General features: G+C 38.2%; 1 protein-coding gene across 2 annotated transcripts in view; it reads right to left on the bottom strand.

Annotated features, from left to right (window-relative positions):
• Positions 1–14,880, bottom strand: part of LOC127847015 (uncharacterized) — a 40,313-nt gene that overhangs the window by 5,945 nt on the left and 19,488 nt on the right. For both annotated transcript variants that reach the window (XM_052378518.1, XM_052378528.1), the window contains exons 13-17: positions 14,153–14,283; positions 11,215–11,321; positions 10,600–10,702; positions 6,153–6,295; positions 4,698–4,875 (exon numbers count right to left, since the gene is read on the bottom strand). In XM_052378518.1, coding sequence (XP_052234478.1) covers positions 4,698–4,875; positions 6,153–6,295; positions 10,600–10,702; positions 11,215–11,321; positions 14,153–14,283 — 662 coding nt within the window. The remainder of the gene's footprint in view (positions 1–4,697; positions 4,876–6,152; positions 6,296–10,599; positions 10,703–11,214; positions 11,322–14,152; positions 14,284–14,880) is intronic.

The following is a 14,880-nucleotide window of genomic DNA, read 5'->3' as shown; positions in this document are numbered from 1 at the left end:
TTTCGAACTCTACCGTCATATCCATAAAACAAATGTTCTGACCAAAGTTCATGAAGATTGGGCAAAAAATGTGTCTTCTAGACTGTTCTCATGTTTTCACTATATACATATAGAGACAACTTCCCCATCCCCTGGCGGCCATGTTTTTCAAATGATCACGACCATTTTCGAACTCGTCCAAGATATTCACAAAACCAATGTTTTGACCAAATGTCATGATGATTAGGCAAAAAATGTGACTTCTAGAGTGTTCACAAGCTTCTTTACAATATAAATAGAAGGAAAAAGACACCCCCCCCTGGCGGCCATATTTTTTTACCGATCCAAACCATTTTTGAACTCAACCGTGGTATCCGGGAAACAAATGTTCTGGCCAAATTTAATGAAGAATGGGCAAAAAATGTGTCCTCTAGACTGTTCACATGTTTTCACTATATATATATATATATATAGAGAGAGAGAGAGAAAACTGCCCCGCCCCCTGACGGCCATGTTTTTTCACCGATCATGACCATTTTTAAACTCGTCCGAGATATCATTAAAATCGATGTTTAGGAAAAAATTCATGATGATTAGGCAAAAAATGTGACTTCTAGAGTGTTCACAAGCTTTTTTTACTATATAAACATAGAAAACTGCCCCGCCCCCTGGAGGCCATATTTTTTCACCGATCTGGACCATTTTCGAAACTCGTCCGAGATATCAATGCAACCAATGATTTGACCAAGTTTCATGATGATTGGGCAAATATTGTGACTTCTAGAGTGTTCACAAGGTTTCTTTATAGCCATATAAAGAATACTGCCCCGCCCCCTGGCGGCCATGTTTTTCAATGGACCAAAACCATTTTTTAACTCAACCAACATATCATTAAGACAAACATTTTGACAAAGTTACATAAAGATTGGGCATCAAATGTGACTTCTACAGTGTTCACAAGGTTTGTTTTTTTTTACCTAGTGACCTAGTTTTTGACCCAGTTTCGAACTCGGTCGATGTATCATTGGGACAAATGTTCTGACCAAGTTTCATGAAGATCAGACTATAAATGTGGCTTCTAGAGTGTTCATAAGGCAAATAGTGACGACGGACGCACGACGGACGAAGGACAAAAGGAGATCACAAAAGCTCACCATGAGCACGTTGTGCTCAGGTGAGCTAAAAATTGTCTAAAAATATAGTGCTATGCAACCGACGCTCCTTTCTTTAAAACACAAAATAAAGCGCTCTAAAAACTCAGATTAAACGATTGCGCAATATATAATGGCGACCATTTTCTGTCCTATTTTCAGGTTTTCTTGGCTTTAAATTCTTCTTTCTCCATTTTGGCTTGAAAAAAATTGCATGCGCGTTATACATGGGGGAGCTGTTCTGGTTAAATGCTGTTTGCACATAGCCATTTTCACTTTGCTTCTGATTGGGAAACGGTTAAGGAGCAAATATAAGTGTACATCTTATCAGCTTGTCTCCCCTCAATAAGCGCCACATTTACCTGCACTGGGTAGCTACTGTCTTCAATGACTCTCATTAAGCATTTGTGTCTATGTTGATTTGAAAGCTTATTACACACCAGACTTAAAAACTATAGAACTAGAATATGATTGGTAAGTTCTTGCAAAGAAATTGACACCTCATATTTTCCTAAATGAAATTTAAAATGCCACCAGCAAAATACATGTGTAGTTGAATATATGGAACTAAACTGCCAAAGGCCCTTAGTTGCTCAACTGAGACACGAAGGAACTGAACTTTTTAAAGAATGTTTTGAGATGTTACGATAACTATTTTAGCACAAAGCTGAAATATTATTAAAATAATCTGAGAAAGTTCCATGAAGAATAAACACAAATTGTGACTTCTAGAGTGTTGACAGGTATCACTTTAGCCTTATGAAGAAAATGTTCTCACTATGGCTGCCATGCCTTTAAATCATTATTAAAACTTGAGATGTCATTAGAACACATAATAAAAGCAAGTTGTATGATAAGTGGGCAAACAAATGTGAATTCCAGAGTGGTCAAACAGTTTTCCAATAGCAATCAAAGAGCAGGCTATTCAACTGCCCATAATCATTTTCAAAGTGGGCCAAGCTATTATAACAACAAAAGTTGTGCGCAAATAATATGATATCTAGATATTCACAAGGTTTTTAGCCATGTGATGAAAACTAAGACACCCCCTGTCGGCCTTGTTTTTTTATGGACTGGAACCTCTTTTGAACTTAGCCACTACATCATTAGACAAAATGTTGTGAGCAAATTTTATGTTCATTGGCCAAATATGTAGCATCAGCATCTGAGTGTTAACATGGTTTCACTCTAGCCATATAAGGCATATTATGACATATCTGAGCAAGTTTCAGAGTGATTGGGCAAACAAATTGACTTTAAGTTGTAAACAAAGTTTCCTTTTAGCAAAATAAGTAAAACTGCTTTGCCCCAAGAGGACATGTGTTTTGATTAACAGAAACCACTTTCAAATTCAGCTGAGACATAATTAGAACAAATGTTGTAAGCAAGTTTTATGAAGATTGAGCTACTGGAATTTGTACAAGCCTTTTCCTTGATCTAACCTATTGACCTAGTTTTTGATCCTACAAGAACCAATTTTCACATTGGCAAACTTATCATTATGACACATGTTCTGACCAAGTTTTATGAAGAATGGACAATAAGTATGGTCTTTAGATTGTTCACAAAGTAAATGTTGACGATGGACAGCACTCAACAGACAAAGTGTCATCACAAACGTTCATCATGAACACGTTGTGTGCAGATGAGCTAAAAAGCACAATACTCAAACAAGGGCTGTTTGTAAAACATGCATGCCCCCCATATGGGCTCTGCGTTGTAGTGACAGCCATTGTGTGAATATGTTTTTTGTCACTGTGACCTTGACCTTTGACCTAGTGACCTGAAAATCAATAGGGGTCATCTGCGAGTCATGATCAATCTACAAATGAAGTTTCATGATCGTAGCCATAAGCGTTCTTGAGTTATCATCAGGAAACCATTTAACTATTTCGGGTCACCGTGACCTTGACCGTTGACCTAGTGACCTGAAAATCTAAAGGGGTCATCTGCGAGTCATGCTCAATGTACCTATGAAATTTCATGATCCTAGGCATAAGCATTCTTGAGTTATCATCCGGAAACCATTTAACTATTTCGGGTCACCGTGACCTTGACCTTTGACCTAGTGACCTGAAAATCAATAGGGGTCATCTGCCAGTCATTATCAATCTACCTATGAAGTTTCATGATCCTAGGCATAAGCGTTCTTGAGTTATCATCCGGAAACTATTTTACTATTTTCGGGTCACCGTGACCTTGACCTTTGACCTAGTGACCTGAAAATCAATAGGGGTCATCTGCAAGTCATGATCAATCTACCTATCAAGTTTCATGATCCTAGGCATAAGCGTTCTTGAGTTATCATCCGGAAACCATTTTACTATTTCGGGTCACGGTGACCTTGACCTTTGACCTTGTGACCTCAAAATCAATAGGGGTCATCTGCGAGTCATGATCAATGTACCTATGAAGTTTCATGATCCTAAGCCTAAGCGTTCTTGAGTCATCATCCGGAAACCACCTGGTGGACGGACCGACCGACAGACCGACCAACATGTGCAAAGCAATATACCCCCTCTTCTTCAAAGGGGGCATAATGAATTCAAATTCATTGAATTGATATCCCCCACCAATATGCTTCTGGACAAAAAAGTGTTTTATATGACACTAAAAAAAGCATTTTTTTAAGATACAAAGGGCCATAACTCCGTTATTAACAGATGGTGTACAATGTCATTTGGCGTGCATCATCCTCTTATCCATATATATACTCATATCAAGTTTCAATGAAATCAGCCAAAGCACTTCCAAGATATGGCTCCGGACACAAAAGTGCCGGACGGATGGACGGAAGGACGGACAACGCCAAAACAATATCCCTCCGCCTATGGCGAGGGATAAAAATAAGTGGCGTATTGACTACTACATCTACAGACAAGATATATGCAGCAGTGCTCCAGCTAGGCTTTGGAAATGGCAAGGGGGATATTTTGTAAAAAGGGCACTTTTGAGCGAGACGTGCAAATCCAGGACTGCAATTAAGAATAATTCAATAACAATGTAACAATATATAAATAAATTATAATATGTAAATGTACTTGTGCCATACATGTATGGCATTCTATATTTATTTTTTTTCTAAGAGGACAGATTGAAAGGGCAGGGCGGGGCCACAGAACGACAGGGTGGCGCGCCCTTCCATTTAGGTCTAGCTGGGGCATTGTTCAGGTACAAGTTGGTTTTTGAAAGAGAAATGCACACCCTTCGTTTCAAAGGAGTGGTTGACTTTATTTGCTTTTTATTTTACAGCCAATGCCTTCTGGATTGGAAAAAATAGCCTGCTTAACCATTACATTGGGAAAAATTAAACATTTTTAATATGATCATCAATACAAGTATCACAATCGTTTATAAGTGCACGTTTATTTGCAATTTAAAATTTATAAAATAAAGTGTGACCGAATTATACCGCTATAAATTAAACTCTACATTCCTTTTCTCTTTTTTTTCAAAGTATCTTTTAAAGGAAACTTTTGTCAGATATTTGGGGAAAAAAAGTTATTTTTTTGCCAGAAAGAAACAGTCTGAAAGAGGATGTTATTTTAGGGAAAAATTAACTCTAACCTGAAACCCTGCCTCCTGGACCTCGTGTGCCCGTATCACGTGGGTGAGACCGTTCCGCTCCAGGAAACTAATGAGGGCCTCACAACTGAAGAAGTGGGCCGTCCCACGGCGTGTGTTACTGATGAAACCAGAGTTCTTCTTCAGTTCCTGAATGTTCTCTGGTGTAAGAACGTCTAGACTGAAATAGGTGTACGAAACTTCAAATGACATCAATTCAGTAAACACCTGCTTGGTGGTGGAAGTTTTGAAAAAGGAAACATGAGAGCAATTTTTACATTACTGCAAAAACATTAATTTTCGTCGACATAAAAAGTTGTTTTTTATATAAAAATGACTATTCCGTGGACATATAAATGTGTAGATTTCTGATTTTTAGAAAATTAGTTGTGTAGTCAGTTGCCTATGTTCTTGCAACATGTGTAGGTGATGAATGGTGGTTGTAACTTCAGGAGGTGTGTCCCTATAATTGCATGCAGATTTTGAACAAGTCAATTGATATCAAAGGCCAGAAACTGCTTTAGCGGAACTGATAGTAATGATAGTTTGAAACAACAATGTCACATTCCAATTAAGCATATTCAATGACCAAAAGGCAAACCTGATAACAAATATGATTTTAAGTGGTTCCCATTAATATACATGAAATATAGTCTACTTAAACCATGTAAACATTTATACATTTATTATTAAAGATTTACTACGTAACTTTTACAGGAAATATTATGTGTAAATTATATTCTGGTCAATACAAGAATGTATCAGGAAACTTAACAGGACATTTTACTTTATGGAAGGACAAATATTAGATTTGATTTCACTTTGTATTACAACTGAATTAAAATTGTCAAAGCAAATTCTTGCTTAAATTGAGGATAATATGTTTAAGAATTTCAGACACACAAACACTTTTTGATAAGTATCAAGAGTGACATGGTTCTATACAAAGATATAATTTAATTATTCATAAAGATTTTATCAACTTGGCGTTCAATCAAGAATCAGGGTATTTCCTTTAAACATACTTAGATCATTTAACAAACTCTAAGTGCGTTCACATCGGGCACTTGATGAATTTTATTACAATGACAAATCCACAAATAAATCTAAATTAAAATTAAAGGCAACATGCACAATTTTATTAAAAATGGGTAAAAAGCCAAGCAATACTTGAATAAAAATTAACTTGCATGTGTCTGCCTATAAATACTTATTTGTTTCACTCATATACAGACTAATTTTTTTGTCAAATGACAAATGCTAATCTTAACCTCGGGTTGTATAAAACACACAATATAAGTACCATAGTAATACACACAATAAAAGTATCATTTGGCTACCATTACATAATTGTATGTGTGATAACTCTTCTATCACTAGAAAGGGAGACAAATTCACATATGTTTAGTGGGAAACAAAGATTAAGTTCCTATCTCAACTGCACAAGAGCTGTCCTACCTGACAGGGTCACTCCACATGATGTCCCAGGCCAAGGGACTCTCTTCCTCAGGGTTCCTTAGGGGGTGTGGCACCTTGTTGATGGACTCCACATACCCCCCGTCTAGCTCAGGGGTGGGGATACCGCCATGGACACAGAATATCTGTGGAGAAATAGGACACAATGTACCATCATGTACATACAGGAAAACTTATTTAACTCACAGAGGCACCAGGATTTAAAAAATGCTGAAGATATCAAAGTTATCAAGTTATTGAGGTGTCCATATTGAGAAATATCCACTATAATCTTAAGAGTACTTTAAAGTTGTCAACCAAATACTCACAGTGTTCAATGTAAATTTCATCTTGTTGATAGAAAAGTTCATTACAACTGCTAAACTGTCAGCAGTATGAAATGTTTTAAGCGTGTACAGACACTAAGAACACTTAAAATAAATAATTATGACGATCTCAACCTTGCTTTAACAATATTTAAAGTCTTTTAACTAACATGCATTGAGAACACATCCCTCTAGTATGTTATCATCTTTCACAAGGTGAGAATGATTTGAACTGGTAAAAAGTCCCCACACAGAGAAGTTATTAGCTTCTTCGCTTTGTCAGGGAGAAATATGAGTATGTGACAGTATTATGGATCAACACGTGTCAGATTTTATCTCGTAATCGATGCTCTAGTTAAAAAAGGATATCTTGAATATAAATATTAATGATTTTGAAAGGACTAAGTGATTTTTCTCGAGCTATGTTAGGTATTTGAGTAATCAATGCTCAAGCTGTGGGAGCGTTCTCTCTATCTACCTCATTGACACCAAGTACTGGTTCTAGTCCCAGAAAACAGACTCGAGAGAGTTTTAAATAAGCCTTAGGCTATCTATGCAATCAAGCTAAAATAGATAGGTTTGCACTAAGACATTAATTGTATATCACTGAGCAGTCATTTTGCCAACTTAATGTGAAAGTAAAACCTTAATAGAACCTTAACCCTTTGCATGCTGGGAAATTTGTCGTCTGCTAAAATGTCGTCTGCTGAATTTGTAAAATAAGCATTTTCTTCATTTTTTTTCAAAGAATACTATCAGAATAGCAAACAGTTTGGATCCAGATGAGACGCCACGTTCTGTGGCGTCTCATCTGGATCCAAACTGTTTGCAAAGGCCTTTAAAATTCAGCTCCAGCGCTTTAAGGGTTAATACATGTAACAATATAAATGTACGCTCCACAAGTGTTTCCATCAAAGTAACAAATTTATTAACAAGACCACATAGTTAATACATTTTTCACCATGAAAGAAACAGCAATACACCAAAACTATGCAATTGATTGAACACATCAGACAAATAACAGAAACCCCAATATACAAGCCCTGCTCTGGGAAAACGGGCCTTAATGCATGCACATAAAGTGTTGTCCTAGATAAGCCTCTGAAGTAAACATAGGCAAATCTGGGACAACAGATATTGCCTAAAATGGAGTTTGCTAAGAAGAGACTTCCTTTAAACAAACAAGAGCTGTCTACATCGGAAGACATATGCCCCCAAAAAACGCTTTTTCAAAACCTAAACGCAGATTTCGAAACCTAAACGCGGACCCTAAGTTCAAGGTCACGGTCAAAAATTGTGTGCACATGGAAAGGCCTTGTCCATATACACATGCATACCAAATATGAAGGTTACATCTGAAGCGACATAGAAATTATGAGCATTTTTCGAGCGGAAACGCACTTATTTGATGATTCAAGGGCTATAACTCATAAGTGCCTGTGTACATTTGGCTGATTCTCACACTTAACCTAGATTTTATTGCCTTACACATTTTTATGAAGTTTGGTATAGATCCGATGACAATTGCGTGAGTTATTGAGCGTAAACAAGAAAAAACTCAATTTTTCCATGATTCAAGGGCCGTAACTCAAGAGTGTCTTGGTCAATTTGGCTGATTATCGAACTTGACCTTACACATTTTAATGAAGTGTGGCGAAGATCCTATGACATTTACTCAAGTAATTGAGCGGAAACGAGAAAAAAACGCAATTTTTAGATGATTCAAGGGCCGTAACGCAGAAGTGTCTGGGTCAATTCGGCCAATTATCAAACTTGACCTAAATGTTTTTGCCATACATTTTTTCATGCAGTTTGGTGAAGATCCTTTGAAATTTGCTCGAGTTATTGAGCGGAAATGAGAAAAAACCCTATATAACGAGGATTCAAGGGTCGTAACTCAGCAGTGTCTGGGTCAATTTGGCCGATTATCAAACTTGACCGAGATGTTATTGCCTTACACATTTTCATGAAGTTTGGTGAAGATCTGATGACAATTGCTCGAGTTATTGAGCGGAAACAAGAAACAAGAGGGCCTGAAAGGCCCAAAGTCACTCGCCTGAGATAACAAGATAATATTGGGACAAATCTTCTGACCAAGTTTCATGAAGATCGGAAAATAAATGTGGCCTCTAGAGTGTTAACAAGGTTTTACTATAGCCATATAAGGAAAAATGCCCTGCTCCTTGGCAGCCATGTTTTTCAACCAACCAGCATCATTTTTTAACTCGTCCAAGATATTATCGGGATGAACCTTCTGACCAAGTTTCATGAAGATCGGACAGTAAATGTGGCCTCTAGAGTGTTAACCAGATTTTACTATAGCCATATAAGGAAAAATGCCCCCCCCCCCTTGGAAGCCATGTTTTTCAAGAAAACATAATTATTTTCGAACTCATTCAAGATATCATTGAGACCTATCTTCTGACCAAATATCATGAAGATTGGACAATAAATGTGGCCTCAAAATTGTAACAAGGTTTCACTATAGCCATATAAGGAAAAATGCCCCGCCCCTGGTGGCCATGTTTTTAAAGCAACCAAAACCATTTTCGAACTCATCAAAGATATCATTAGGACAAATCTTCTGACCAAGTTTTATGATGATCAAAAAAATAAATGTGACCTCTAGAGTGTTAACAAGGTTTTACTATAGCCATATAAGGAAAAACGCGGTGGCCATGTTTTTCAACCAACCAGCATCATTTTTTAACTCGTCCAAGATATTATTGGGATGAGTCTACTGACCAAGTTTCATTAAGATTGGACAATAAATGTGGCCTCTAGAGTGTTAACAAGATTTTATTATAGCCATATATAGCCATATAAGGAAAAATGCCCCGCCCCTTGGCAGCCATGTTTTTCAAGCAAAGGTTACCATTTTTAAACTCATCCAAGATATCATTGGGACAAATCTTCTGACCAAGTTTCATGAAGATCGGAAAATAAATATGGCCTTTAGAGTGTTAACAAGATTCAACTAAAGCCATATAAGGAAAAATGCCCCACCCCCTGGCGGCTATGTTTTTCAACCAACCGGCATCATTTTTGAACTCGTCCAAGATATTATTGGGATGAGTCTACTGACCAAGTTTCATGAAGATTGGACAATAAATGTGGCCTCTAGAGTGTTAACAAGATTTTACTATAGCCATATATAGCTATATAAGGAAAAATGCCCCGCCCCTTGGCAGCCATGCTTTTCAAGCAAAGGTTACCATTTTTGAGCTCATCCAAGATATCAAAGGGACAAATCTTCTGAGCAAGTTTCATGAAGGTCTAAAATAAATGTGGCCTCTATAGTGTTAACAAGGTTTTACTATGGCCATATAAGGAAAAATGCCCTGCCCTCTGGCGGCCATGTTTTTCAACCAACCTGCATCATTTTCAAACTCGTCCAAGATATTATTGGGATGAATCTTCTGACCAAGTTTCATGAAGATCAGACAATAAATGTGGCCTCTAGAGTGTTAACAAGATTTTACTATAGCCATATAAGAAAAATGCCCCGCCCCTTGGCAGCCATGTTTTTCAAGCAAACGTAACCATTTTCGAAATCATCCAAGATATCATTGAGACCAATCTTCTGACCAAATTTCATGAAGATTGGACAATAAATGTGGCCACTAGAGAGTTAACAAGGCAAATGTTGACGCCGCACAACGGACAACGGGCGACGGACAAAAGTGATCACAAAAGCTCACCATAAGCACGTTGTGCTAAGGTGAGCTAAAAACCCAATTTTACGATGATTTAAGGGCCATAACTCAAGAGTGTCAGGGTCAATTTGGCCGAATATAGAACTTAACCTAGATGTTATTGCCTTACACATTTTCATGAAGTTTGGTGAAGATCTGATGACAATTGCTTGACTTATTGAGCGGAAACTTATCCGGACGGAAAGACAAACTTACTGACTAACTAACTGACTCACTAAAGGACGTGCGATTTTAATATGCTCCCAGAATCTATGTTCTTGGGGCATAAAAATACCATAAACGAGAAAGTGTTGTCCCTGACTGCAGTCGACACAGGGTGAACTGGGACAATACATCATGTCCATGCATTAAGCCCTGATTTCCAAGATCACTGCCCGTATCTTATGCACCAAGATCAAAGCTAGTTACCTTGTCATCAACAGTGGCTGCTACTGGCATTACATCGAAGCAGTCATTGATTGCCTCCCACAGCTGTAGTCCAGTCGTCTCTCCAAACTTGGTCAGACACTCACTACAGTAGACAGAACCCTTTACCACTAAGAAACATATAAGTCGCGTTTTGAGAAAACCGGGCATAATGCATGTGCGTAAAGTGTCGTCCCAGATTAGCCTGTGCAGTCCGCACAGGCTAATCAGGGATGACATTTTCCGCTTTTACTAGATTTTCGGTAAAAAGGGACTTCCTTTAAACAAAAACCATTAAAGCGGAAAGTGTCGTCCCTGATTAGCCTGTGCGGACTGCACAGGCTAATCTGGGACGATGCTTTACTTTACGCACATGCATTATAACTGGTTTTCTCAGAACACGACTCATATTTTCACGCATTTGTAGTCTCGTAGAAAGTTATATTTAATTTAAGACCTTTCTTACTAAACTCAAGTTTTAAATGCTTTATTACCAAACCTTATATACTGACGAGCAGCAAACAGCATAAAACCTGAACAGATTGCGATTTACATAAGTTCTGTATTTCTCTTGAACATTTCATACCATAAAGAAATCAATGTTTATGTGACACATACGTCTTAAATGAGAACATTTCCTGGACGCTGCGAAGCTCGTGGTTTCCACGTAACAGGAAGAACTTGCTGGGTGCAAGCATCTTCTGAGCAAACAAGTAGGAGACCACCTGCAGAGAGAAAATACATACAATGTTGGCCACGAGACCACCTGCAGAGAGAGAATACATACAATGTTGGCCACGAGACCACCTGCAGAGAGAGAATACATACAATGTTGGCCATGAGACCACCTGCAGAGAGAGAATACATACAATGTTGGCCATGAGACCACCTGCAGAGAGAGAATACATACAATGTTGGCCATGAGACCACCTGCAGAGAGAGAATACATACAATGTTGGCCATGAGACCACCTGCAGAGAGAGAATACATACAATGTTGGCCATGAGACCACCTGCAGAGAGAGAATACATACAATGTTGGCCATGAGACCATCTGCAGAGAGAGCATACATACAATGTTGGCCATGAGACCACCTGCAGAGAGAGAATACATACAATGTTGGCCATGAGACCATCTGCAGAGAGAGAATACATACAATGTTGGCCATGAGACCATCTGCAGAGAGAGAATACATACAATGTTGGCCATGAGACCACCTGCAGAGAGAGCATACGTACAATGTTGGCCACGAGACCACCTGCAGAGAGAGCATACATACAATGTTGGCCATGAGACCACCTGCAGAGAGAGCATACGTACAATGTTGGCCACGAGACCACCTGCAGAGAGAGAATACATACAATGTTGGCCACGAGACCACCTGCAGAGAGAGCATACGTACAATGTTGGCCACGAGACCACCTGCAGAGAGAGCATACATACAATGTTGGCCATGAGACCACCTGCAGAGAGAGCATACATACAATGTTGGCCATGAGACCACCTGCAGAGAGAGAATACATACAATGTTGGTCATGAGACCACCTGCAGAGAGAATACATACAATGTTGGCCATGAGACCACCTGCAGAGAGAGAATACATACAATGTTGGCCATGAGACCACCTGCAGAGAGAGAAAACATACAATGTTGGCCATGAGACCACCTGCAGAGAGAGCATACATACTATGTTGGCCATGAGACCACCTGAAGTGAGAGAATACATACAATGTTGGCCATGAGACCACCTGCAGAGAGAGCATACATACAGTGTTGGCCATGAGACCACCTGCAGAGAGAGCATACAAACAATGTTGGCCATGAGACCACCTGCAGAGAGAGCATACATACAATGTTGGCCATGAGACCACCTGCAGAGAGAGAATACATACAATGTTGGCCAATGTGAGCCTCTTTCTGGGAAAACAGGGCTTAATGCATGTGTGTAAAGTGTGGTTCCAGATTTGCCTGTCAAGTCTGCACAGACTAATCAGGGACAAAACTTTGAGTATTAATTGTTTTTTTTCGTTTAAAGGTACTCTTTTTGACAAAAATTAAGTTTAGGTGGAAAGATCAGCCTGTACACATGCATTAAACCCCGTTTTGTCAGATCCCAATTCATATAATTATGTACATGTCATATGAGATACATGAGCTTTGATGAGTGTAAAACATTTGTACCTCACGATACAACTGTACTGAAGGTACAACAGATTTGCGTTTAGCCCTTGATTTATGCTAATTAACCAAACATGTATGCCATTATTAAGCCCGTTTTAAAGGTCTGAGTTACATTTATCAAGTTAGATTATTTTAAGACTAAAACTACTTGAGTTTGAGAGCAAACAACATAAATTTGGCTAATTTCAGATTATTCAAGAGTCATTATTCGAAAGTGCTTCAGGTAATCTGACTGGTAATTGAACTTAGCGCAGATTTTATGGCCACAAACATTTTGTATGAAAATGACACCATCTAGCAGAGGAAAAAGGCTTACAAGGTTAATTTTGCCAATGTTTTATAACTCAAGGGCCAAATAATTCATAAGTGATTCACTTAATCTTTACGGTTATCAAACTTGGTCCACAATATATGCCAAAAAACAGCATCACAAAGTTTCATGATGAATTAATTTTAAGTGATTGAGTTAGAGAAGTGACAAGAATAGTATAACCATTTTTTTTTTTAGTCAAGGCCTTAATTCAGAAGTGCTTCGTGCGATCTGGCTAGTAATGGAATATGGCCAAGATAAAATGCCAACAAAAATTATCACCGCCTTAGAATTTTTTTTTTTTTATCAAACTGTTTGAATTTGAGAGCAGAAAAGGTTAGATTAATTTTGTCATTTTTCTTATTCAAAGGCCATAATTCAATGGTTCTTCAAACAATCTGGTTGGTTATCGTATTGGCTGGTCCCAAAACCACAATCGCAACATGATAGCATTAAAACTGATTAAGTAAATGAATAGCCATCATTCTCTTTGACACTTCCTAACCACGAGTGTTCCAATAATATGCCCTGTTTTTAATTGAAAAACATGCGCATTTTACTGAATTCAATTATTAATTAAAAGGTTCTCAGCCTTCATTGGCAACACATCTCAACTTTTGACATTAATTATTTTTACATTTTTTGTCTTCAACAAGAGATGTGTTTGTCAGAGACACAATGCCCCCTACTGCCCCGCTTTAAAGCCATATATTTCACCTTTGACCTTGAAGGATGACTTTGACCTTTCACCACTCAAAATGTGCAGCTTCATGAGATACACATACATGCCAAATATCAAGTTGCTATCTTCAATATTGCAAAAGTTATTGCAAAAGTTTAACCAAGGTTAAAGTTTGTGACAGACACATACAATGACAAACAGACACATACAATGACAGACAGACAGGCCAAGAACAATATACCCCAGATCATTCGATCCAAGGGCATACAAATATAAGTCAATAATTATTATTGAACATGTTCTTATCTTTCCTATGAAATTAATGTTTCATGAAATCCCCTTGAGATCGTACCTCCACACCATAGTCCCCTCTGTCCACATACCTCCACACCATAGTCCCCTCTGTCCACATAGTCTCCCAGGAACAAAAAGGAGGCTGGGGTAAGAAGTGGCCCCATCCTCCACAGGGTCTTCTCAAAGCAAACCAGGTCACGGTAGTTACCATGAATGTCCCCTGCACACACAAATATAGAATCTACTTGTACATACTCATAAAATACTACTTCTTAAAGCACACCAGGTCACGGTAGTTACCATGAATGTCCCCTGCACAAACAAATATAGAATCTACTTGTACATACTCATAAAATACTAATTCTCAAAGCAAACCAGGTCACGGTAGTTACCATGAATGTCTCCTGCACACACAAATATAGAATCTACTTGTACATACTCATAAAATACTAATTCTTAAAGCACACCAAGTCATGGTAGTTACCTGTAACCATAAATATCTCTTGTACACAAATATGTTAAATTAAGCTGAACCCTTTTCTCTTTTTTGTACTGTGACTTCAGCCTATAACTCTAAGCACCCTGTATGCAATCCAAAACAAGGTGCAAATAAAAGGCTGCATCTATCTATCTCAATTAATTGTTAAAAGTAAGCATCAAGAAGTTTGCCGCCATGCCCACCTGGTAGACTAACAATGGACCTCAATAAAATAATGTGTAAAAAAAAAGGTAAAAGAAAAGCCAACATTATTTTTCCGTAGCTATCACTTCCAGATTTCCACCCGGCAGTTAAGGAGGAGTTGAGAACAAAATATAT

The sequence above is a fragment of the Dreissena polymorpha genome, chromosome 1 (genome assembly GCF_020536995.1).
Source record: "Dreissena polymorpha isolate Duluth1 chromosome 1, UMN_Dpol_1.0, whole genome shotgun sequence".
Lineage (NCBI taxonomy): Eukaryota > Metazoa > Mollusca > Bivalvia > Myida > Dreissenidae > Dreissena > Dreissena polymorpha.
Note: the sequence above shows the minus strand (reverse complement) of the source record. Positions and strands in the feature narration are given on the sequence as shown.